Genomic DNA, 27506 nt, shown 5'->3' with positions numbered 1-27506 from the left:
CCAGGCGGGGGAGGGGGGGCAGGGCTTGCCCCCCCCCCGCCCGGGCGGTTGTTCACCCACTATCCGACTATAGTGCTCTTAAGAAAAAAATTATAGAAATTCCTCTTTCCCATGTATTCCTGTTCTTTAAATTCGCTATACCAACATGAACTATTTAAGATTGCTGCATCGCCCAGGGGTTCCCCCTCCCCCTTACCGCCTATATATGGTCTGTTAGGAAATGGGATTTTTTTCTGTCATTTGAAAGGAAAGTACTATGGTAGTTTGTCATGTAAAACAATAAAAAACGTTGTATACTAATCATGCTAACAAAACTTGAAGCTTGTCGTGTTAAGAAAAAGTGATAGATTATTCGAATATCTGTTTATCGCTTAATGACAATCAAAGGTATCGAACCGTTAAATGTCCCTAAACATGGACTAATGTAAGAAGATGAATGGTCTAGTCAAGCTTGGTTGAAAAAGTTTTAAAAAAAAAAGTAAGGAGAAGGGTAAAGAGTCGCGTGTTGATAAAACGACACCATGAGTCTGAGGAGAAAAGTACATCCAGTTAGCTAACAAAAAAAGTACAATTAATTATTTTCTTCGTTACAGATGACAAGGATTATTGAGTTTGGTTGCACAGTTGATATAACATGGATGGACCGTCGCCAGGAAAAAAGGCATACAGCTTGAAATAAGAGAAAAGAAGTACAACAGAAGACAGAAAAAATGAGAAAAGGAAACAAATTCTTGAACAGTAAAACATCGTGAAAAGTGCATTTACGTTTTTCGTCGAACTTTGGCTTTGGTTCAAGCTGCTAATTACAAAAGTTTTGGTTGACAACGTGTATAAAGATATAAAAAGTGCAGAAAAATACAGTAGAAAACGAAACATAAAATACAAAGTTGATAAACGTGACTTTATGTTAAAAGAAAACTTTTGTAACGGTAAGGTTCTACACAAACTAAAGACAGTGTGATATTAAACTGATGCTTAACATCTCCCTAATCTCCCTAATACAATAAATTCAAAACATTTGTTTGTTCTACCCTCTATAGACAAGTTAAACGTTATTAAATAAATGATAGATAATGTCTCTCAAAACGTGAAAGTAATTTTTTTCCAAAAAATGTTTTGATGGAGTCATCACATAGACAAAGAAAGAGAGAGAGAAAAAGAGAGAGGTGGAGAGTGAAGAAGAGAAGCTCCATTCATTCATTCATTCATTCATTCATTCATTCATTCATTCATTCATTCATTCATTCATTCATTCATTCATTCATTCATTCATTCATTCATTCATTCATTCATTCATTCATCCATCCATCCATTCATTCATTCTTTCATGTATTCATTCATGTACTCATGTACTCATTCATTCATTCATTCGTTCATTCATTCATTCATTCATTCATTCATTCATCCATCCATTCATTCATTCATTCATCCATCCATTCATTCATTCATTTATTCTTTCATGTATTCATTCATGTATTCATGTATTCATGTACTCATTCATTCATTCATTCGTTCATTCGTTCATTCGTTCATTCGTTCGTTCATTCGTTCGTTCGTTCGTTTCCCAATCATTAATTTCAAATGTCCCCACTATAGCTTGCGTTCGTTTTCAGTAGAAGACTCAAATCAACAAACACCACTGAAATATGTATTTTAGTTGGCCCTAAGGGGCCACCGTAGGAACTTGTAGCTGCTTATGCTGCAGGTTAACAAATTGTCAGTATTCCGGGAATCTGTTCATAATGAGGGGGGGGGGGTGCATGTGTATAAAGGCCTTCCCCAAACCCCCAACCCCACACCAGTGAAGAGTCCTTAAACTACCCTAATTTACAAATATAGATCAAATCGATACTGACGAGAGGGGCAGGGTTGGGTGAAGGGGGGGGGGGGAGTCAGGGTGTTACATTGACCAGGAATCAATGAGAAGGGCAGGGGGAATATGAGATAAAGAAAAGTGTATTCTTATTTTTATAACGTATTGAAGGAAAAGGAGGACCTGATAGGGGTTCGGTGACATCGTCCCCAAACCTGGCTCTAAATGTCCCTGGATGAGACTTTCATAGCAGAGGTGTCTAGCTAAGCCTAATCTATAAAAGACTCTGGCCTGAGGTCCGAGTGGGGAGGGGGGGGGGCAAAGATAAAGGTCACACATTTAGTATATACCTATACTTAAGATATGACTAGACAACGGTTGCAGGGCTAGTTTGTTTAGAGTATACGGTAGCCAATAACGCGAGACACCATTTGTTTGGTAGCCACATGCGATTTTCGGTCTCTTAGCAATAACTCCTGTTAGCACAGGGCAAACGTGTGTTATATATTCCCATTAGGATATTTGATTGTTTTAAGATCAATGGAACTAGTTCGTGAATAAAATGCAAAATTAGAGAAAACACGCATATAATCTTCATTTCCAGGGAACAATGTATATTTAATGCGAACACATTATATAATGATACTTAAAGCGAAAGAAAATAAATATATTTTTTTTGATCTGATAACTTTTAGATACACAGACGAATCCCTTCAATGAGATATAATATAGACAAGTAATCCATTCTTTATATCATGCATGCAGGCATGTTAAGGTAGCTTTACAGAATACCCAACAAAAGGCTTAAATGCACGAAATTATAAATCAACTTTTGTAATATTAATAATATGTAATAAAAATATTAATGTAATAATAATGAAATTTACAATAATATAGTTCTTCTTATAACAGCCTGTTGTATATGTCATTTAATTAATCGTATTTCAATATTAACCATGCAGTTACCTCAATAACCAATGTAATTTTGTGCGAATGTTACGGACGATTTCCTCCGGCGCGAAAAGCGTGTCCAGTATATGTAGTTGGTTATTATTGCTTTTGTAATTTATGACGACAACGATATTAGCCTGGAATTCTTGTAGACAGGTCAGTCAGTTGACAAAATGTTTCGATTCAATTATACCACTCTATACTGTCCTCCCATAGCATGCTTCAAAGCACTAGTACTGACAGTACGAACAGTTCCTAATCTTTCTCTCGTAGAAACATGTTATTCATACTGCACATACTGTCAGGTCGAGTGCTTGATAGCGGAACATGATTATACAGTAAAGAAAAAAAAACTGTCCCAACTGGATAATTTTGCTGTGAAATTGTTTTTAATCTATGGGCTATAAGCTTTCACAGTGGTTTGGAAAGTAAAGTACCTTGATGACGTACGAATCACGTGTTGTGACATCAATGCATCACACTAACACGTGATCAAAGTCCATGTGTAACAGAGGCTCACATTCTCTACCGAAACCAGCTGGTTTAAAGATGCAACCTGTTCCATTTTGGACATAAAATGAAGGGAATTTTTGTAAACAATCTATATCATGATCAATGAAAACTATACGCCTTGCTTAAAATCTATAAATCTTGAGCGACTGATTGTCTACGAGGGTTTCTTGTTGTTGTTTTGATATAGCAGCAAAATTGTTATTTGTTTTGCTTTCATACACATGGAAATCAACTGAAATCGATACTAGTTTTTACATTTAAGAAATCATTTAAATACATATCGATTAAAAACAACTATAAATAGGCTAACTATTAAGTGACATAATATATCTCCATCCACGTGACCATGAAACATTGATTTTTATTATCTTGTATGATATGTTGTATTGATTTATTATAATTCCATATCAGACATTGGAAATTTCATGCATGGTTAAAGATTGACTGTATGAACGAATAACTTATAATAAAACTATAATATTAAAAATGTTAATCATGAAATAAACTTTTTTCTTCATATTACTTCATACATTCAGATGTTTTTATTTTAAACTGAAGAATGGTATTGACTAGTACATAACATATAAGCGACTGACTCTTATTTAATTTTAATATTTATGAAGAAAGAGGATCTCGAAATATTCTTCCATTTTTGCTTAGTTGAAAGTTTCATTTTTTTGGTGTGTTTCTTACTGTTTTGGTCGAGATGAAAATATTAATCGGACGCATGCTTTTATCTAAAACAGTTACAAAGAACGGGACACTTCTGTTTTTGTTTTAATTTTTCATTCGGGCGATCTTTGCGAATGGGCCAATTTTCTTGTGGAAAAGTACATCCTCATAATTATGTGATCATTTAATATACAATAGTAACGAAAACGTTTGTAGAACGAGGGATCGGTTAGTTTATGTCTATAATGGAATGCATAATGACGGTTTTAACACAGCAATTAGTCTATAACTCATTTGTCCCTTCAAAGCCACCGTAGAATGGTTCAAAGTTACAACCGAACATGGAATGTCGCTATGTATGGACTGATACTATGCTTGTCCAAAGATGAATCTTTCGGTGATTTAGTTCTGGTTCAAGGATTAATCTGTTGGTGATTTATTAGAAGTTATAAGTTTAAACTAAAGCAGTCAATCAGCTACTGCGTTTAAACCAAAAACTAAACACCGTACTGATATTAGTACTGGACACTTATCCGATTTAATGATCTCAGAACTCATGAATATGCATCATCATCACCATCTTTAGCTCATCACCAAACCACCCACGGTTCTTAAGTGTAAAGAATATATCCTATAGAAAAAGAAAAGAACAATACACTTCCTACGCATTTATGTCCTTCCCTATCAAGAACATTTCCCATGGATATTACCCATGTAGCGAGGGTGTGGATAACTCGGTGATCCTATTCGGATTAGCCAGTTGAGACAACTTTGTAACGTCCAGTACAATGCTGTAAGTTCCTTCCATGACGTGCTTCAAAGCACTGAGAGTGACAGTATAAACAGGTTCGAACCTGTAACTAATAAACATATGATATAATGCATATAGCCTACACATAACGCTGAAACATGACATGAAATGAAAAAAGTACAGTATATTAAATCGTCTCAACTGTGTTCCGCTTCTTAAGACCAGTGGTTAATCCCTACCCCTCCACACCCTCTCTCTAACATGGTACCTTTCCGTTTGATACGACACCGCAGACCTATATTACCGTACAGATCATTTCTGCAATTCATCAAATTGCTAGCTTAAACTTATTCGTTCAGTTAGAAAAAAAAACAAAAAAACAAAAAAACATTTACGGTTTGATGCGACAATCTTGTAGAAAGATTGAGCGTGGGAGATTTCAGCACAACATAGTAACCCAAAAAAAGGCATGTCATGCTTAGGTAAACAGAATATTAACTTCTTCGCGTACAACATTACAAGAATTTCCATTCAGTGAAGATTAAATTCTTTGCCATTTTCTTCGTTGGCATGGTAACCAAACACAATAACTGAATTCGTCCAAACACGACAAATTTACAAATTAAAATACAAAAAGTGCAGAAACATCTTAAAAGGTGACTTAACACAATTGTCATTTTCGTAGAAAGCAACAAAAAAAAATGAAAAAAAGAATATATATATATATATATGTTTTTGTTTTGTTCGTACGCTGAATTTATATGACATGCCTATATCTGTATAGTCCCACGCAGATTGTGATCAGTTCGTTCTACATTATTGTTAAAGTACAATCGACCTTTAGAATTATTACAATATCTGCATATAGTACAATGACAGAGTGCTTATATAACACCGATTAGCTTCTTGCAGTAACTTATGTACCACGTAGAACGATTTGCGCTAATAAAGAAAAAAGTTTGGTGCAAAAAGCTGTCATATTTTGGACAAAATGTTGCAACTTTCTTGTTTCTTGTTCTGGTAGCTCTCAACTTGTCGGTCTTGTGGGGAAGCAGTATTCTGTATACTTTCAGACTGGGCGGCGTAAAAACAGTTAAATGTGAGTGTATGTATGTATGTAGGGGGGGGGGCAGGTAACTTTCATATGAATGGGGGAGGGGAGGAACCACAAAGTAACGTTTCAGACAAAGTGGAACCTCTAAGCATTCCGTACCACATTTTCTGTTCTCAATGTTTGGAGACTCATCTCAGATTTTCGAATATAATCAAATTTGTGAAACATTACATTAATTTTGTTTAGCCTAAAACATTTTGCTTGCCAACTATGTTTTACGTTAAATATTCCAGCTTAGTGGTAAATAGCCTTTTCTTTTCCATCTTCGTGTTAGTATTGGTTTTGTTTTGGTCTCAAAATATTGATTTCTTTCATTTGCTCCATGTCTTTATCATATGTTTGCATTGATTTCTGATTTCTGCGGTATATATGCATCAGTTATATCTCACCACACATGGAAATAACTTCACCATGACAACATCTACGAAAACAGTTGTATAGCTTTAAGGGTTATGCTGATGTAGTTCATTGCTAAATCGTTCGTGAATGTCAAACTTGTCCTCTGTCACTAGTATATAAGGAGAACGTAGTCGCACTATAATTTGATGTGCATACACAATTCGATTATATAGCCTTTTGATTATTTACATCCTAAATATCAAATCCTTTGAACAGTTAACAACAGTCAAGAAAAGGAGAGAAAGACAATTTCTTGTAATTAGCGAAAAGAATCAAATATGGTACATACATAAACGGCATCCCATAGTATAGGCCTCAATAAGACGTTAACGTCGAGTTTGACAAGCATACATAAAACAGTTTTGTGTCTATTAGATCAGGTAAGATAGAATAAGAAATCAAAACGTGCATAAGATGAGAAATACTGACTATAGTAGTACGGTAGGTCTACATGTGTAAAACAACGAATGTGATGTTTTAAAGGATAGTCCATTCAGAAGAAAATTTGATTGTTGGCTGATGAAGTAGGAACATATTCTAAGCACCTGTCTGCTTCAAGTTCACTTATGATACAAACTGTGACACTTTCCAATTACTAATATTACGCAAAAGCAATGTATAGGAATAAAATGTAACTTTCTCCAGCTTGTTTAGTATAAAAAGACGTATGTTCTTCATTCATACGTCAAACATATATCTTCATCTGGATGTACTATATCCTTGTTTTTCAGTTTAGCAAAAAGTTGCCACTTAAATGTCTTTGTCTATAAAGTTCGATATTCAAATATAAACGTTGGTTTGTGGTAGATAAATTGGGTACACGTATAAAAGATGATCTCGCTAAACCACCTCGCAAGACCTATTTATCCCTTTTTTTAAAGGGCCAGGAATATACTAATAGTTGAATAGATCAGTTGGGAGAAAAAGCATTTTCGAAATTCTTTACTTTACATTTAAATTTTCACTTCTTTTGGAAATTTGTCCTTCCTTTGTATAATACAGAACAGTTGATTGTTGAGCAGGGAGATGCTATTTGCTTGATAGGACTGCCATCCTTCTGCATGCTTCCCTCTTGATTCTGAAACATATAACATGTTTCCTGGCTATCTTTATATAAATTTTCATTCAATATTCATGAAATGGATTTGTACTTCAGACAGACAACGTTTGTGATTGCAATTTAATTAAAAAGTAGGAAAATTAAATAATAATAAATGAAATGTAATAATTCCACCAGGGTGGAGAAAATTTAGCTTAACCTGCTAAAACAAATTAACTACTCATACAATTGGTAACGGTGAAGGAGAAGGGTGTAAACTATTGTGCCAGTTGGTAAAATTATTGTAATTAAATTGAGATTCAACGCAAAGGTCCTCTCTGGGTCCGTAGCCAGGAATTCTGAGCTGAGGGCACCAATAGTTTAAGGAGAAGTACAATGCTCGTGTCCTGTAACTTGTGAAGTTTTGATTCACATCTTAGGAGCACATATGAGTGGAAAGTGGAAAGTAGTCTGGAGGGAGTTCCAATTTCTTTGTTTCAAATGAAAAGATCGACAAGAGATATATTATATAGTTTGCAATGTTTGCAATAAATATTGTGTTTTACGGAAATGTTTTGTAACATCTGCGTCTTGAACACTTTGATGCCGTGTGAGAGAGAGGAAAGGGTGTGGTTTGTGTGTGTTTGTGCGTGTGTAGAGGATGATAACTAATTGGGCAGTAGTTGGGGGGGGGGTGGTGGGGGTACTCTATGACAGTTAAAACTGCTGTAACACGTCATAAACTCGAGTCATCCATTCTTCATGAATGAATGAAAAGAATCAAATAAATTTGCAAACTCATGAAAGAGATAAAATATTGAATAGAATCATTTAGTTGTCCCGAAAATAATATACCTAAGGGAAGTCCCTAGGCACAAAATTATAATTTTAATATGTTGTTGACCATTAGAAAAACACTGCTAACAGTTCCGGTTGTGTTTCTATACCAATTTATACATCTGAGGCACATCAATAAAAGTAGCTGGAGTACTGAGTCTAACACACAGAGCATACGAGTTGTTTGGCCACAAATAACATGAGTGCAGTACATTACATATCGGTCAAAGGCAATGAGTATTTTACTGTCATCCAACGGTGCTCTGTAGTACACATGAAGTTTAAAAGAAAATTTATTGGTTGAATTATTAGCACTTATAATCTACTATGCATGATTAAAATTGTACTTAAAGTCATCCTTATGGACTCAAGTCGACTCAATAATAGAGTGACTTTTAACAACTATATATCTACATCACAGCTTAGAACGCCAATGGATCTGATCTGATTCACCTGACCTTACCAGGTGAACAAAACAAAAGATGAATAATCTGCTCAATAAACGATTAGTTAATGATCAGAACTTAGGCAACTGTTCGCAATCATTACGTGACCGAGATTCATGCAGTCCGTAAACTCGCCAATACACGATTTTTTGAACATCACCTGCTCAATCAGCTATATTTTATGATATACCCGTTTTATATATTTATTTATTTCATCTTGAAAATATATATTACCCGTAAGACATCTTTACCATTTTACGCCTGTTCAAGTTACGTCACTCTTTTCTTGACGCACACTTTAAAAGGTTTGGGTGTACGTGTGATACCAGTTATGCCATCCAATGTGGGCGTGGGGCTGTCACGTGGTACTGAAAATGTAAAAGTGGTCATGAGGTGCGTGATGAAGATGAATAGCTCCATTCTAGCCAGTTGCTCTCCAAGACAAACTCTGTGACCTGTGGTGGGATGAAAGAAAGGACATTTGGATTAGGCGTTCACGTCCCCTACAATCTGAAGACGCGTGTTTACTGTATAACAGAAGACGCGTTTTATCGAGACACGTGACAATATTCTCGTAACTTATCAATTCGATAACACGACATGTACAATTTCAATTACACCTCGTCAATTCTCATAAGCGTGGTCACAGTCCAACAACCAGGTGCGTCACGAGCCAATTAGGGACAATTATGTCAATGGGTCCCCTGTATGAAGCTTTCACATTTCCCTAAAGTGTAATATGAAATATTATATATAAATATGGGTATAAATTACCGGGCTACTTTATACCATATTTCACGGGTCACCTAATTGAACCCCGAGCTTCGAGCTGAATTCCCCTCCGCCCCACTCCCCCTTCGTCAGATCTGTCTACGTGTTGACGAAAGTAGTGGCCTATACATGGCAGATGAGTGGAAACATCATTAATTCTTCTTTTCGACAAGGCGTAATACAGGGGAAATGGAAGTATTACCAGGTACGTCATAGCCCGGATGGCTTGTCCGGATACAATTAATTGTAGAATCAGGATTGTCACCAGGGGTCAACATAGTCACCTACATATTTCTGCCAAAGCAAGTGAAGCTTCAACAAGAAGCAGTCACATATTGCATGGAAGTTGAATCTTAAATGTTCTATATATATATATATATATCTTTGAGTTGCAACTTTGCATGATTCTGAGAAAATTGTTTAACCTTCAATGCCTCGGCTGCTCATAACACAAACTGTGACTGGGACTGGGAAAGGTTCACGTAGTGGGAGACGGAGAGGTACGGGGGGGGGGGGGGATACATCTATTGTTAATGATGCAGGAAAAAAGAGGGAATCAAACCTCTAGCCATGAAAAATCTGATTGGGGTTGGGGGGGGGGGCGCACAATGTAGTTGTGTCCTATAACTTGTGAAGTTTTTGTACACTTTGTGATGCCAACAATTGGGGAAGGGCAAAGTGGTTTGCAGGGAGCGGGGTGGGGGGGGGGGTTGGACTTCCCCGTTGTCCCATCCTAGCTACAGGTCTACATGGAATATAACTTGTACGATCTACGCTTACCTGTGCAAAATGGTATGAACTCTCTCGGTTTAAAGAACATGCCATCTTCATTGATGAACCTGTCTGGATTAAATACATCTGGATCCTTCCATAGCTGAGGGTCACGAAAGACTGCCGTGAGGTTGGACTGTACCATTGTTCCTTTGGGTATTTTATAGCCTCCAATTTGAGTGTCTCTTGAGGTCTCATGGACAACCCCAAGAGGAGCCACATCTCCCATCCTTTGGGTTTCAGCAATGAAGGCATTCACATAATGCAAATTAGGCTGGTCCGACATTCGGGGTTTAACCCCCTTCCCTACCACTCGATTCATCTCCTCGTGAACTTTGACCTGAGTCTCAGGGTGCGTTATAGCAAATAGTATCGCCCAACATAAACTCGCAGCTGTAGTCTCCGTACCAGCCGTAAAGAGATCCCCAGAAACCCAAACTAAATTAAAAAGGTTGAATACTTTCGGGTCGACATCTCTGTTATTTTTTATTCGAAGTAGATAAGCATCAACTAAATCTCTCACGTTGCTTTCGTCCAAAGTTTTCTCGTGTTCTTCGAAAATCTTCCAAGCGAAGTCTCGATAACAATTTGTATTTTCAATAATTCGTTTAGGGATACCAAACGGAATATATGCAAACGCTGGAATGATTAACAACAGACCACCTTCTCCGACCAGTTTAAAATTGTCATAAATTACCGATAAAAACTTGTGAAAGTCGGCGTCGTCATATTCGTACCTCTTACCAAACGTGACAGAGCAGATGATATTAGCAATCGCGTTAGATAAAGGCATATTGGGATTAAAAGAGTCGGATTCGTAACTTTTCAGTAGTTTGATTAAATGGTTGACTTCGGACGAAATCCTATCCTCGTAGGTTGCTTTACCAATTCCAAAGCTACGAAAAAGTGACAACACAAATCGACGCTGATCTTTCCAAATGACACCAGAACCGTTTGTGACTCCTGGAGATTTAATAAGAATATCTCTTTTATTTTTTGGGGGTTATGAGTGAGTCTAAATGGCGAAATAGTTCAAATCACGCAAATCCAAGTTTAGTAGTGCAGGAAAACGAGAATCAATACTTGTTATTTATGCAAAGGGGAAAATAAAATATCCCACCGTAAGTCTTGGTAGTAGTTTTTCTAACAACCAGGTAAGAAAGAAGTCATTTTCGAGAGTCCAACAGTTTGCCCCTTTCCTATACCCCCTCCCTCCTCGCTACCCCTCACCAGCCACGCATAGATGATTGTTCCCTTTCGACTATATGGCCATCCATATATATTATTGTATATAATATATATAGTATATATATAGTATTATATATTGTATGCATAGTTTATATATTATATATGATAAATCATATGATATTATATATATCATATATGGTATTTATAGTATATACATTATATTTGGTAAATATAGTATATATGTATATAGTTTTGTGTATTATCGAGGAACTGCCTTGTGTTATTTAAGCATTATAACTATAGAGTTGAAGTACAACAGCGTGAGTAGTCCCACAAGTACAGATATAATTCCCCCTTACTATTGGTACAAGTATGAGTACAAGGCTCTAATTGCGAGTACGAATACATAAACTTGTACACTATTATCTAGGTTCTAACATACTCTCAATACGAGTACACATCCATGAGGGCCAGTTTGAGTACAAACGACTCGTATTTGTACTCACTTTTCCATGTTTTTCCATGCGTTTTACACACTTAAATTGCAAAATATAACTTAAAAACTGTGACCAGCACCCATTATCATGTTTTTTTTAGGGGGTGGGGGGGGGGTCTTTGGGGCTATAGTATCGCATAATTTATTTACATATCAAGTACATATTTTTTTAATTCCTTCACCTTTTCCTTTGTTTGACCTCATTAATATCGTCATTTCCGGTCTACTCTGAATATCTGCGCTGTAGAATCCTTCATGAATGGATTGGTAATCGTTGAGGACTACTACAGACTTCATACAGATATTAAAACTAAATATCTTCCCGTATTTCTTCGACCAATCCAAGAACAGGTATTGCATTTCCTTCTTTGACGTCACGAGCCAAGGTAAACAGCCAATCAGAGGCAAACCCCATGGTCCAGGTAGTGAATTAAGAGGATTCGTAACAAACCGCCATAGATATATAGCACCGAGACCAAGAAAGATAGTTTTTAGGTAGAATAAACTGCAAAGCGCCTCGACCAGCGCCATCATGTCTACAGTTAGACAAAAGATCTGTTGACAAAATCAATGTAAAGGGTTCAAGAGAGGTAAACAATTGTGATTAATTTGTTTCAGATCGATGAATTCAAAACAGATGATAATTCACTCATGGAATTTGTGTCACGGAATGCATAGTAGGAAATAATGTGACCTCAATTTGTGGTTCATTGCTACCATAATTTTGGTATTTATTTGATTTAAATTATAATGACGAATTAAATATCAGAACTTTTTCAATGTCTAATAATAAAATAGGTGTGGGGGGGGGGGGCAGCTGCTTAACAACTTATGAAAATGAAAACCAGTGTATAGGTATATGATGCATAAAATTGTTATGTTTTGTAGTTTCGATTCCAGTAAGATCGTTGTCAGAGGCAAAATAAGATCTTGTTATCCCAGTAACTTGGGGTCCTCTATGTTTTGTTTATTTATAAAGATAAAATAAAATAGGCCTAACGTAAGACCCAAACCAGCACAGCCTAGCCTAACCAAACCAAACCAGAACAACCAAAGGAAGCCAGAACAACCAAACCAACCGGACCCCAACACAACCCAAACAACCGAACCAACCGGACCACAACACAACCCAACCAAAACAACCCAACCAAAACAACCGGACCAAACAACCAAACCAACCGGACCCCAACATAACCCTACCAAACAACCAAACTAACCGGACCCCAACACACAACACAACCAAAACAACCAAACCAACCGGACCCCAACACAACCCAACCAAACCAACCGGACCCGACAAAACACAACCAAAACAATCAAACCAACCGGACCCAACACAACACAACCAAAACAACCAAACCAACCGGACCCCAACACAACCCAACCAAACCAACCTAACCCAATCGGACCTCAACATAACATAACCAAAACAACCAAACCAACCGGACCCCAACACAACACAACCCAACCAAAACAACCACGACCAACTGGACCCCAACACAACCAAAACACCTAAACCAACCGGACCCCAACACAAACCGACCAAACCAACCAAACAAACCGGACCCCAACATAACCCAACCAAACCAACCGGACCCCAACACAACTCAACCAAAACAACCAAACCAACCGGACCCCAACACAACTCAACCAAAACAACCAAACCAACCGGACCCCAACACAACACAACCGAACCAACCTAAACCAACCGGACCCCAACACAACCCAACCAAAACAACCGGACCCCAACCGGACCCCAACATAACCCAACCAAACCAACCGGATCCCAACACAACCCAACCAGTACAACCTAAACCAACCGGACCTAAACACAACCCAACCAAACAACCACAACCAACCGGACCCCGACACAACACAACCAAAACAACCAAACCAACCGGACCCCGACACAACACAACCAAACAACCCAACCAACCGGACCCCAACATAACCCAACCAAACCAACCGGACCCCAACACAACACAACCAAACCAACCGGATCCCAACACAATACAACCAAAACAACCGGACCCCAACACAACCCAACCAAAACAACCAAACAAACCGGACCCCAACACAACCCAACCAAATCAACCAAACCAATCGGACCCCGACACAACCCAACCAAAACAACCAAACCAACTGGACCCCAACATATGCCAACCAAACCAACCGGACCCCAACACAACTCAACCAAAACAACCAAACCAACCGGACCCCAACACAACACAACCGAACCAACCTCAACCAACCGGACCCCAACACAACCCAACCAAAACAACCGGACCCCAACATAACCCAACCAAACCAACCGGATCCCAACACAACCCAACCAGTACAACCTAAACCAACCGGACCTAAACACAACCCAACCAAAACAACCACAACCAACCGGACCCCGACACAACACAACCAAAACAACCAAACCAACCGGACCCCGACACAACACAACCAAACAACCCAACCAACCGGACCCCAACATAACCCAACCAAACCAACCGGACCCCAACACAACACAACCAAACCAACCGGATCCCAACACAATACAACCAAAACAACCGGACCCCAACACAACCCAACCAAAACAACCAAACAAACCGGACCCCAACACAACCCAACCAAATCAACCAAACCAATCGGACCCCGACACAACCCAACCAAAACAACCAAACCAACTGGACCCCAACATAACATAACCAAAACAACCGGACCCCAACACAACACAACCAAAACAACCAAAACCAACCTAAACTCAACCCAAGACAACGCAACCCAACCAACCCATCCCATCCCGACCCGACCCGATTCGACGCGACCCTACCCGGCCCTGGCGCAGTCCAGCCCAACGCGACATAAGCTTACCCAACAAAATCAACCAAAAGTTTTCATTTTTCTCACATAAAACCCTCTTATATATAGTGAAATACTGTTTACAACGTTAGATCTTAAACGAATATATGCCGTAGGAAAAGTGCAAAGTCATTTTGGAAGTCGGAAGTCAAACCCTGAATTATCTCGAAGTTTGTCCTATACCACATAAAATGATATAGCCGGACAAAATTGTAGCCTCACACTAAATTTCCAGAAGAAATTGCACTTGTTGCAAACACGAAATCAGAAAAGAAAAAAGGAAACATAAAAAATTAAACAATGAACAAAATGACAACTAAAGGACAAATTTATATTTATGGTTTACCACTTTCCGACGGGAAACCCGCGTATCAATTAACTTAGCTATGGGTCACATTAGAGCACACATACTTTACACATTGCAATTCATTACACGCACTACAAAACCACATCAATTCACCACAGTACACTACAATGCTCTACAAGGCACAAGCATGCGTTATGGTACTCTAGAATACACTGGAGTACATTAGAATGCACTGCAATACACTGTACTTTATACTGCAATTCATTGCAATGCACTAGAATACACTGTAATACCTTACACTTCACTAAGATGCACTACAATGAACTACGCAACATCGCAGTACACTACGATGCCATTCGATACACTATATACATCAATTAAAACTGCAACGCACCGAATGGCGTAACAAAATGCAATACAATGTTATATAAATGCATTGCAGCCCAGAACCCCCCCCCCCCCAAAAAAAAACGTAACCGTTAAGGTAAGTTAACGACGTTTGTTACTAAAATACGTTCCACTTTATGGTGCGTAAGAACTATATACTGCAATATCTGATGAGGGCTATTATGTTATTGAACCTGAACAAGACTGACGTACTAACATACGCCGAGGAAAAAGCACGAATACCGTTCAATGTAGATTATATTGTTGATCGTAAATCAAATTAAAATACGATATAGCAATATAATGCTATGTGATGCAATACAAAATAGTAAAACAAAGCAGACGTTTAACCCGTAGCAGCTTTATGCTTTATTTATATACTAAAACGTTAATTAAAATCACATTTAATTGTATGCTAAAACTTTATTTACAATCACATTTAGTCACAATTTTGAATTGATTTAGAAAGTTCAGTCTCATAATGATAACATATTATTAATTCCATTCAATGCATTTGTTTTCATTTATTCATATCAATAATAAAACTCATAATATAGACACATGTACTCACCGGCAAAACGTGCTTAATCCAGCCCTTTCGATAGTATTATATGTTTACAAATAATACATCCTTCCGTCTCCTGCCAGTATGCAAATCGTGGGAACACAATGCGTCACGTTCCTAGGTCACACACCGAATTCCACTGAACAGCTGTTGATGTCACCTGCCCCTTTTATCGTATCTTTCCCCTCATTAGCACGCTGCCAACATATTTTTGTCCGCCGGTCATTAACGTTTCGTTCCATATCGTAGTATATTTATAGTATATATATATATATATATATATATATATATAACGATTTCAGATTGTGGCGTAATTTGCTCGTCGATTTTCTCGAGTCATGTGACCATATCGCCGCCAAAACTAAATTCTAGCATCTTTTGACCGTGTGGAATTAAATATAATGATAAAGTTTACAAATAAATGAAGGTCGAACCTTAAATGAGACAAAAGTACATCCGCCGCATCTTGGCCTCTATAAATTACAAAACTGTTGGCGCTATACAAAATAAATTCATATTCATAAAAGTACCGGATGTCAAATTGAGACACAAATAAATAAATATGATATATACATATATATATATATATATATATATATATATATATATATATATATTTATATGTATATATGCATCTTTGTTGTCTTTTCTTTTTGGAGTTCTCAACCCGTTTATCATGCGTTTGTTCATTTTATACAACAATATTTACATATCTCATAATGTGACATAATGGACATAATATTTCTCTTTTTTGCTTCTGTCAATGTCGCATAATAATACAAACATTTCTTACAAACATAGTAGTCTTTTCTTCTTACTTCAACACAATACATATAATCTGAATCTTAATGTAATGAACATTAATTTAATGGAATAGGAGGAGCAAATTAATTAAACAGAAAGGGACTTAAAAGCTATCTCAATAGTCATTGAAAGAAAAATGCTTAGTGCTACCACCGCTAGCGATGTTCTTTTCGACTTGCAGGAAAAACTTGAACTTGTACTGAAATTCATGTAAACTAGTAGGCTCAGAGGTCAACTTATTACTGAAGATATAATACTTCAGATGCAAGATTAACAAATTATATGAAAAGAGATCCTGCTTTAAATACTTTGCTCTATATCCAGAATAAAGCTCGAGGTTATCTTACAACCACAGAACAGATGATCAAAAGTCTCTTCACATCTGTTACACAAATGTTCTCGGCCTTTTGGCAAAGATCATGTGTAGTATCTGTTCCCTTTCGAGGGGAATGGTGATACACATCCGACGATGATCACACAGTCAGTCTCGATGCAAGGGGACTGGGGTTGAGAGCGAACCAGTCGTGGTAGTTTGGTTTTCGTGCCCAGGTTCTTTCCTGGGTGACTTTTTCCTATATTAATTTACTACTTTCCATATTTGTTCAAATAAAGGTTAAAAAAAAAGAGTTTCCAATCAGCATGTACCGCTTCAGTGTCCCGTCTTACCCACACACATTTCAGGGCTACGGATACAAGAATGAATATGGATGGCCCTTAGGCCACCCAAACAAGTAGGGGCAAATGAGCGTATTACGTTTAATTTAATCGGGTTTACCACCCGAAACGAAGCGAAAAAATAAGTTCTCTAACTCTTTGATAAAGGGAGCGGGTGGGGTGGGGGGGGGGCAGGGCCGTCTTAAGAGATCACCGGGCCCTGGGCCCGGCAATGGAGCGGGGCCCCTCAATCAAGTGAGTTCGAAAAAAGTTGCGTGAAAAATTGACATCCTTGACAATCGCTCAAGCATAGATATGCCTGCATTTACCACCCCTCCCTATGTCGCGCATAAAGCATAAAATTTTAGCTGAATAACATACGTGATATACCTAAAAGCTGAAATACATTATAGAAGAGTAATCTTCCAGTTGCCCTCCATACCTTCCCTAACAATACTGGACTCACCATTTGTAACACCCTTGTGTTGAGTCTTTCAACTGGGGAAACTAACGGAACTTGCGGCATTTCTTGATCGTAAACTGTTGTATGATTGGCCTATTATAATGGCCTATTCAATAAGTTTTCCTCCCAGATTAAGACATGGGGTTACTACGATTGCGGGGCCCCTGACATCGCGGGGCCCTGGGCCAGGGCCCAGTGGGCCCATGCGTTAAGACGGCCCTGGTGGGGGTGGGGATCAGGGAGGATCTGAAACAAGAAGACAAACTGAGAAATACCTTAAGTTTTTAAGATTGTAATCTTGCCTATATGCATGGGTATAAGGTCACGAGCGGACCATAGGTTTTAGACGTGATAACTTTGGGGATAATTAAGGCGAAAAAGATGATCATGACAGTTATCAAAAGTGATGCCCAAGACCGTGACAGGACCTAATGTCCACTCAAAAGAGAAATTTCTTAAGGAACGGGGCTTCTTAGAAGCAAGGGGACCTAACGGGAAAATATTGTCATCATTTACTCTCAAACCAGAAGAAAGCTCCAAAATTTTAAGAATATCGATCGTGGCCTTTAAGCTGTTGTTAGTACCATTTAATACAATACAGGTGTCATCAGCATATTGAATAAGTCTACACTCAGTACCTAAAATAGAAATACCTCTTAATAAGCGAGAAGAATTAATTTTAATAGCAAGCGCCTCTTCACAAATGGTAAAAATTTATCGACTTAGAAGGCATCCTTGACGAACCCCCTAGAAATTTTAAAGGATGGAGTAGAACAGCCATTACTAGTAACACAAGCTGAGGAGTTACAATAAAACGTTCGGATCCATCTAATGAAACTATTGTTAAAATTAAAAAAGTGTAAGAATTCAAAAATAAAGTTGAACTCAAGACGGTCAAACGCCTTTTCAAAATCTAATAATAATTAAAAAACCATGCATCTAGAGATTGTATCGCACCGTCCCATTCATGTTAATAATACATCCTCTATAACATGGGCCCAGCGAAGTTTGTGCCAATGACGTCACAGATCACAACACGTTGGTCGCGTTTTGAAGACAAATAGCCCCATCATAAAATACTGAAATCAGCGACAAACAAAAAAGCAAACAACGCAACCCCACCCCATGCATAATGAAAACCCAAAATTTATTGGAAAGATTCTAAACTAAACCCTTCTTGCAGACTGAGGCTCTTTCTGTGTTTCAAAATCAAATTGTTGTAGCTGTAAACGTTTCTCGATAGAATTTCATCAAATGCAACTCTCTTGTAGAAATATTATAGTTCTCTTTGTGGACAGGTGGACAGATAATTGAACTATTATAGAAAAAAGATTGAATTGCACTGTCGACATCCTTCGCTCCGCTGTTGCAGGAGGCATTTACAAATTATTGCTGAATTAAAAACAAATCATACGATAAGGATGTAGAAATGGCCTGAAGATGCAGAACATGTGCAACAATTTTGGTAAACAATCAGCTTTTGCCACCAGAAAATGATTTAATTATGTAAATCACACCAATCAGCCAATTACTGCGTCTCCTTCGCTGATTGACACGAGCACTTTTTGACATAGATCATGTGTAGTATCTGTTCCCTTCGGGAATAGTGATGCACACCTGACGATGATCACATAGTCACAGTCCCGATGCAAGGGGACTGGGGTTAGAAGCGGATCAGTCGTTCAGTAGTTTGGTTTTCGTGCCCAGGTTCTTTCCTAGGCGACTTTTTCTTAAAAGTACTTTTTGACATAGCAAACTCTATCAGAGGAAGTTTAAAGACATGGGCCTGTGTACTATGCAAAGTTAAAATATAGCACATAGTAACCAGCCTTATTTATTTAATCGTGTCTGAATTTTACATCCGGTACATTTATGAATATGACTTCATTTTGTATAGCGCTCATGCAAATTTCCTTCCATCGTCCAGTAAAATATTCCCTGAGTAATGAAATAATTACATACACATGCATGGAAAATTCTCGTAGAATTAAAATGGGCAAGGGGTGGGGGTGGGGTGGGGGTGGGCGGAAGAGCTGGGGAGGATGTTGTAGAAAGACGATCTAAGGAGAGATTTTATTGAAGAGCTATATCATCTTCATAGATCCAATATCAGTTGGAAATTGAATAACTCTTTTCTATGGTAGATTTCATTGAAATAAATTTTCCGAAATATACGTATCTATTATAAGTCTCTACTACATTTGAAATAAATGATATTACAATAATTTCTATAACCTTTATCTTCCCAAGTTAAATTGAAAAGCAATGACAAAAAAATCTATAAGCTGTGATTGTCACTCCCAGACTACCTCATTGAGGTATATAACACGTTTTATCGATCAGCTATATTGTGTAGTTTCAACTTCGTGGTTGCTTCGTGCAATGAAGATTATAGTAACTATTATATGAGACAGGAATACAATAAACAATTCAAGCTTTTCAGAAGTCACAAGCATATGATTTAGAAATATGAAATGAACTTAGAAGTAGCACAGAGACACGATCACCTGGACCTTCATCGTTTTAATGCGACCAGAATTTAAAATCATAGTGAATATGTGATCTTGACTACCCAAGTGTTTATTTTACTGTTTCGAATGAGCAGGGAGATCTTTTCAGACCCTAGCAATTCCTTGGAATGGGCCACTGAGTCAGAAATGTTAATTATATCTATACATTTAATAACTGGTTATATGTTGAAGGTCATGATAATGTCACACACAGAATTAGGTTCTCACACCTGTTTGCTTCCAGGTTCACAAGCAACTTCAACTGTCAATATCTCAAAAACGGTACATAGGAATTGAATGCAAATTTCACCAGAATGCTTAGATTATGTTCCTCTTTGACATATCATAACGAATTTTGACCTGGACGATTTTTTAAAATAATTACGATAGGTTGATGTTCAACAAAACAGATGGACAGCATGAAGAACTTTCATATAATGTCATGTGTCCATGTGTGTCACACGGGAGTGGGTATATCCTTAAGTGCTGCGGTACATGGATCGGGTTCAGAATTCCTCTGCGTTGCGTTAGATCAACTTCGTGACCATCTCTGCTTTAAACTACCACTCTGACGTTACATTTTTTTAGCCTATACAGTCATAAGATAGGTATAACATTTCAGAATATAATTTTAACAATGAAGTTCAAAGACAACCCTAAAAGAGGGCGCTAGGCTCAAATTATTTTCCATGTTTCTGTTTGTGTAACATTTCGAATATAATATGGCAGGCTTCAGACACAATAATCAGCATCTTGCTAAAAATTTATTCGGTTCACCTTCCGCAATTGACGATGGTGAAAAGATTGGTAAGTGATATTTTTTCATCTTTTCCTGTACGAAGTGTTAACATAAAGACAGGAGCCATAGGCCTATGAGTAAGTAATCGCATTGTGGTCTAATGTAATCAGCCTAGCGTTAACTTAAGGTTTATATAAAGTATCGTATTAACTAGATGCGCGACATTAGCAGCGATATTCGTGATATACAAATAGATAACCAGAATTAAAACTGTCAGGTGCGGTTAGGCCTAATTATTTTTGTGTAATATTTGCATAACAAGTTTTACATCTCTTGGAATCTTATTGAGCATACAGTTCTTTTGTTAGGCGATGACTAGGCCTAATCTTGCTAGCCCTAATTCATGTTAGTGTTACTATTAGTATTATTAAAGTTAGGCTAGTTATGAAACACTGAAAACGGTATGGTTTTTGTGTACAAAAACTGTTTTATATTTTGGATTTGTGTAGCATTTCAGTCCTTATGCATAGCAAATTGTGATTTCAGATTCCAGAAATTAAACATATTTTATGATTCGCATCATGAATGTTTTATCTTTCTGTTAACCCAAAATTGTTAATGCCTAACAAGTAAGAGACTGAATATTCAATAGTATGCCCGCAGTAAAACTAAATGTCCATGCAGTTTGCTAAACAAATGCAAATTGATAGCTTCAAGGCTTGTAATAGGCCCATGAGACTTTAATTGTCTTTTCATATCAAGTAAGGCTTTTTCCCGACTAAAAGAGTTTCACTCACTGGGCCAGAATGTTTTTCTTCCGTTTTCAATGTTCCAAGGAAATTGCACAGCAGTATAAAATTTCTCTGCTCAGCAAAGTCAGTGCATTTGTGTTATTCCCAAAAACTGCTGGTGGAAGAAATTGGTCACACTAAATCATGGCCTTCAATCTGAGGCAAAAAGTGATCATCAGAGGTTGAATTAGTCTAAGTGTAATGCATCATTTTGACAACAAGAAGCTTACTGCAGGCCTACTTATTGCTGTGAGACCCTTTGGGATTCAGCATTGATCAGTCAAGAGAGCTGAATGCCTCAGGACTTAAATATTGCTGTCCTGACTCTTAAAATGAAAATTATTAACTTGCAGCAATTCCACATATTTAACTGTGTTATTCTGAAAAGCAACATTTCACCCAGCATGCATCAACTTAAATTATCAGCCAGTCGCCAAGTGCATTATTTAGGGTTTGAAGATGCACATGTATGTTATTCTCACTTGTGCATAACTTGAGCATGGTATGGAAAGCTGTTGTTTCCATTTAAGTGTTAAAGACATCACAGTATCTTCACATCCAAAAGCTCTGTGTCATCACAAATATTGAATTTGCCAGTTGATATTGCCTCTCATCTTTACTGCAGACTCTCTCAGTGAGTGTGACCAACTTCAAGTTGAAGAAAACACCCAGCTGTTAGCTCGAAATGCTAAGAAAGGTATTAACATTGTTGTAAATTATCTGATGTTTCTCAAGAATAGTAAAGGTAAACTCAGTGATGGAAGAGATAACTCGATAGTCTGTGACCCCATTGGTCATCAATCGTTGGTAAATTACTTTGTGAAAATCATTGGTGAACTGCTTGGCTAATATCATTGGTTAAAATTATTGGCTAATATCATTGGTGTCTTCAATATAAGAAGAACTGCACTAAATGTTTTCATCAAAATTAAACATGGGTAAGCTAGGATAATAATTTATGTATGATTTGAGAGAGAATGTACCCAGGTCAGTGGCGGAGCGTCCAAGCAGTCAGGGGGGGCGGATGCCCCCCCCTGCGCCAACCTGTAGTGGCGCTCCGCTTAGATAGTGTCGAAAGCGCCCCTACAGACCATTCTCGCCCCCCATGACCAATACCCCTAGCCCCGCCACTGACCCAGGTACCTACTGTCGCATAATTTTGCAGTTAAGTGATCTACTGAGGGATGCAAACTTGTGTTTTGAGCCAACTGGGACTGGATTTTGGCCGGATGTTACAGGAAATTCAGTTGGATTCTTGTAGCACAAAATTAAAACTATCAAATAAAAAATGTTGCTATTTTGTACTGTATTTTGTATAATATGAAGAACTTTTTTTTTTAATAACAGTAGCTGTTGATATTCAGTTCATTGACTTGATTTATTCTAACAGTAACAAAATCCTTCAGAATGAGGCATTAAAATGAAATTGTCATACTCTTCCCTTCACAATACCTGGCATAATGTGGGGTATTTCCAACTTTTAAATATGTCGCATTTGCCAAAGTTTGTTGGAAATACTGAGGACCTTTGTCTATATTTCTTCTTTCTTTTTTTTCCCCACAGAAATACATGAAAAGAGGCTAGAAGATTTGAAGAAGCAGTTGGACTACCTGACTGAGACCAACTGGAAATACAAAACAGCTGATGCATTGATTGGCTTATAGTACTACGGACACAGAGTCCTTGAAGGGAAACTATCTCTCTCTCTCAGATGAATCTGCGGAAATTGCCAGCGAGTTGAGCAGACATACTTTGTCACAAAGAAAGTGGATGGTTTGAGGCAGAAAGTTTCTATTTTGGTATGGTTAGAGAAACTAGAGGCTGACCTTGGTAGATGAATAATCAACTTGTGACAGATGTTGAAGAGACATGTCTGATTTACAACTGTATCAGGTGTGATGAGGAGGAAGATTTAAAACTGTATCAGGTGTGATGAGGAAGGTTTAAAACTGCTGTATCCGGTGTGATGAGGAAGATTTAAAAGTATATCTGTGTTTAAAGAGGATTCTTACTGGGTTCCATAATTTCGATAAGGGGCACAGACCAAGGGATGTTCCTTTTGTCAGCCCAAGTGATTTCTGTAGGGATATGAGCTTATAGTACTAATGTCATGTTAGGCTGTAGTAACACAAGTGGTACTCACCTTAGCTTTTGTTCTCTCTCAACGAATGTGCAACTTGAAAACAAACTCAACACAGTAAACCGACTACATGTTTATCAGAAGCTTTGAGAAATTTGGATTCTTAAGGAGTTTTCTGGATGTAACAGGTCAATTAGCATGTCACTGTAAAGCAGTGTCTTGTGATTTTGATCCACAAGGTTACGAACTCTAATCAAATCTGGTGGACCTATACATCAATTGTAATTGTATGTGGAGAAGCTTCTGTCACTTGAATGGTTACTTTTGACTCCCCCTCCCCCCTCCCCCTCCCCTTCCCCCTCCCCCTCACAATCACAGTTTGTTAACTTTGTTTAATTCAATACTCTGTGTATTTCTGCCTGATTATTAATTAACAGATGTCTTAAAGCAGGAAAAAAGATCCTTCAATACATGTTTGTAACTGATGTAATCCTCTCTATTTAACCTCTCTCCACAATTCCTCCATCTCATCTCCAAACCCAACCTTCCACCAACTTAATATCATTTAACAAACCTGCACCATTTTGAATTTCCCTAAATAGCTCCAACATGGAGACTGTCACACCCTCTCCCTCCTTACTTTACCATGACCCTACCCTACCATCCCCTTGTCCTCCCCTCCCCCCTCTCCTCAGGGGAAGTTGATGCCCATGTGGTGAGAGTAGTATTATGCATATTATTGTTGTAATAAATCATTATTGAGATATTTTTAAATTAAAGTTTTATTTCCAAAGATCGAGTTAAAGTTTGTCGCTCGTTTTGAGTGTCGTTCTCATGCAATACATCTCGATTTGTCTTAGGTAAGAAGTGTGATGCTGTCTCTCTCTGTCTCTTCGTCATTGTCTGATTATAGACGCTTGGATAAGTGTTTTCTCTCCATCTCTCTCCCTCTCACTATTCACCTCTCTCCACCATCCAATCAAAAAAATGAACAAAAGCAATCCGAATGTGTTACACTAGACCATTAGGAGACATGTGCAACAATGTCATATAAGATAAAATGCTAAAGAGTTTTGGCTGTACGTGTCTTAGCGACGTCACAGACAATCCGTACTATGTTCATTTTGTCCGGAGAATCCAAGGATGTTTCCTGTACCAATGGATTGTCTTCAAACAGCCATATCTGGTATATCAAAAGAAGATATTAAGATTTTCAACGAACATTGTGGATTATTATTGTCTTTTCAACGAATCTCACGTTGTCTGCCATCGGAATGGCTAATACAATAAGTGGCAGGCCTACGATAAGTACAACACTTCCGGTCACTTATGCTTTAAGAAGAGGTCTCTCGGATCCCAACCGCTGTCACGGCGATGACCTCTGACCCATGTGATGATCGCCTAGCTCAATCATCAAGGCCGACTAAATTGGTACTGATCAGTCAAAGGTGTTCAGAGTTGAGCGCATATAGTCTATTTAAACTATAGCTATTATAAGAGGGGGAAGTGGTGGGGGGGGGGTCGAGGGCTTCATTCTCATGACCTGGGTCGATTAGGAGCCTGGAAAGACAAAATGTACTCTGATTTTCAGGTTTATACTTACGGAAATATGAAGTCTTCAGATGAGGGGTGACATGTTAGTTCATGTGGTTCAATCTAAGTCTAAACGCTTGAAAACATAACCAAGAGACGTCAAATGTCCACTACAAGATTCAAAATCCACGATGCAAAGAAAATGGTGTATTGCCTATCTAAACCTGCCTGAACGTTCCTCGAAAGTAATCTCTCTTTACATCCTGCTGTATGGAGACCGCGAGATGATTTAAGATAGGTTGTAACAAACAACGGATGTATAACTTACGACGCGTTTAATCAAATTATATAGGAATTATACACTGCACGTTGTGTAATCTAGAACTTTATCTTCACCAATTCGAAGTTAGTGGCAATAAAAGTCGGCCGAAAATAAATCTACTTGAAATCAACCTATAAAATCTCTAGTTACGAGAGAATTCAAGCTAACCCTGAGTGTCTGTTGGCGTAAATATCCATTTCGTTTGGGTTAGGTATCTCGTAAAGTATGATAGCCGGATTGGTAATACTTCATAACATTATACTGACGGCATCTACGTAAGCTGCTGACGGGTATGGCCTTCGATAATCGATTCTTGCATGCAGTCTTTTGTGTTGATTTCCCATAGCAAATTAGCGACTCCCTGATTTTACGTAGCAATACACCGGCGTGGATTCAGAGGGTTGTGTGTTTGTGTGGAATGTGGATGGAGGGCGTTTAACCCTAACTCGAAAAATTAATAGTAGTTATTAGCACAAGCTTGCGTCTACATTAAATTTAAAGACCTCATTTAAAGTCTAAATAAGCCACACAAAATTCATCATTTCACGTTTAATTTTTACTTTTGCTGGTGCAGGAGGACGCCCAGTTTGCCATCCTGGGGGTCGGCTTGAACGGGAAGTTCAGGGCTATACTCCCTCCTTTTTGGATTCCTGGAACATATCCTATACACTTTATTTGTGTTCTATCGCCCAAACTCCAATCCAGTGATGATTTGTTAGGGCAATGGCGAATTGCAAACACAAAGGTTCATCAAGTAAACAGTTGATTTTTATGAACGAGTTAATTTTGAGTTCGTTGTAAGTTATAAAGAAATCTCTTCACCTACAGAAGCAAGGTGAACATGGGAATCTGCGATACAATGCAAAGTAACTGAAACACCTTCTACATTATAGCCAGGCCTATCACATGTTTATAGTCTCCCAATGAAATTGTGTTGTATCTAATTTGCATACATTTAAGTACAGGATAACTAATCCCACAATACTTGCATTCCGTTTCAGAAAATCATTCATCGGTTAACGTTACCGGTATCATTTGAATAATCGAGATCGTTACATGTATAGTTACTTCTAAGATGAAAAGGGGCCTTGACGTGGACACTGAGAATATTCTACCTCCATTCCCTTCCCTCCATCCTCCCTTCCGCCCATCCCGTTGATACGCCAGCAGTGACATAACGTGGTAGTGGTGGAGGGAGGGTGGGGGGGGGGACAAATTCTAAATTTCCCTCGACTGGTTTGAGGTAGGTGCATAAACCTTTGCAGGAGGGGAGGGGATAGTGGTAACGAAGTCCACCTCCAAAACAAAAATTGAACACGTGTAGACGTTATATGGTGTTTTCTGAGGCATATTTATACTATAAATTGGATTTATGATTAGCTCTAAATGCAAGATTGTGCTATTAAAGTCCCTTTGTTTTTGTGTCAGGTTGAAAGGGGAGGGGTGTGTACACACGTAGCAGTGGTGAATTCTACCCTGTCTGAATGAAAATTCCTCCCTCCTCCCCACCCCACCCACCTTCCATGCCACTATAGGTCAGTGATCGGGAAGCCTGCAGAGTCGCTTACCCAGACAAAGATATCATGCTCCTTATGAAAAGCCCACTTTGAAATCGCAGAAATGACGAAAAGAGTTTTCAACAAACGCCCTCTTCTTGCTTATGCCTGTTCCGGTACTGAACAAAATGTGCCATTTGTGTACAGTTGAGGGATCTTTCGGACCGAAGTGTTGGCTGCGAAT

At 38.2% G+C, this 27506-nt stretch overlaps 2 protein-coding genes and 1 long non-coding RNA gene across 3 annotated transcripts; 1 reads left to right on the top strand and 2 right to left on the bottom strand.

The window, feature by feature from the left end:
- Positions 1-3450: 3450 nt before the first annotated feature.
- LOC139968987 (cytochrome P450 2J1-like) lies at positions 3451-16058 on the bottom strand. Its single transcript, XM_071973644.1, has 4 exons — positions 15877-16058; positions 11944-12316; positions 10087-11040; positions 3451-8990 (listed from the first exon to the last, which is right to left on the bottom strand). Exons 2-4 carry the CDS (start codon positions 12293-12295, stop codon positions 8806-8808), a joined length of 1491 nt encoding a protein of 496 aa, XP_071829745.1. The 5' UTR covers positions 12296-12316; positions 15877-16058; the 3' UTR covers positions 3451-8805.
- A 4898-nt stretch (positions 16059-20956) lies between these two features.
- On the top strand, positions 20957-24710 carry LOC139968985 (uncharacterized). Its single transcript, XM_071973643.1, has 3 exons — positions 20957-21108; positions 22457-22528; positions 23395-24710. Exons 1-3 carry the CDS (start codon positions 21024-21026, stop codon positions 23493-23495), a joined length of 258 nt encoding a protein of 85 aa, XP_071829744.1. The 5' UTR covers positions 20957-21023; the 3' UTR covers positions 23496-24710.
- LOC139968986 (uncharacterized) lies at positions 24308-26178 on the bottom strand. Its single transcript, XR_011793611.1, has 2 exons — positions 25515-26178; positions 24308-25094 (listed from the first exon to the last, which is right to left on the bottom strand). It is a non-coding gene; the product is annotated as an uncharacterized lncRNA (long non-coding RNA).
- Positions 26179-27506: the final 1328 nt, after the last annotated feature.

This window comes from Apostichopus japonicus, chromosome 6, assembly GCF_037975245.1.
Source record: "Apostichopus japonicus isolate 1M-3 chromosome 6, ASM3797524v1, whole genome shotgun sequence".
NCBI lineage: Eukaryota > Metazoa > Echinodermata > Holothuroidea > Aspidochirotida > Stichopodidae > Apostichopus > Apostichopus japonicus.
This window is presented reverse-complemented; position numbering and strand designations above follow the sequence as displayed.

What these genes read in the sequence shown, in the direction of transcription:
- LOC139968985 (XM_071973643.1), top strand. Translation starts at nt 21,024, where the DNA reads ATGGCAGGCTTCAGACACAATAATCAGCATCTTGCTAAAAATTTATTC. An exon ending in TGACGATGGTGAAAAGATTG is followed by an intron (nt 21,109 to 22,456) that starts GTAAGTGATATT and finishes TCTTTACTGCAG; the next exon opens with ACTCTCTCAGTGAGTGTGAC. An exon ending in AGCTCGAAATGCTAAGAAAG is followed by an intron (nt 22,529 to 23,394) that starts GTATTAACATTG and finishes TTTTCCCCACAG; the next exon opens with AAATACATGAAAAGAGGCTA.
- LOC139968987 (XM_071973644.1), bottom strand. Translation starts at nt 12,295, where the DNA reads ATGATGGCGCTGGTCGAGGCGCTTTGCAGTTTATTCTACCTAAAAACT. An exon ending in GAGGTCAAACAAAGGAAAAG is followed by an intron (nt 11,041 to 11,943) that starts GTGAAGGAATTA and finishes TTAAATCTCCAG; the next exon opens with GAGTCACAAACGGTTCTGGT. An exon ending in GTTCATACCATTTTGCACAG is followed by an intron (nt 8,991 to 10,086) that starts GTAAGCGTAGAT and finishes ATCCCACCACAG; the next exon opens with GTCACAGAGTTTGTCTTGGA.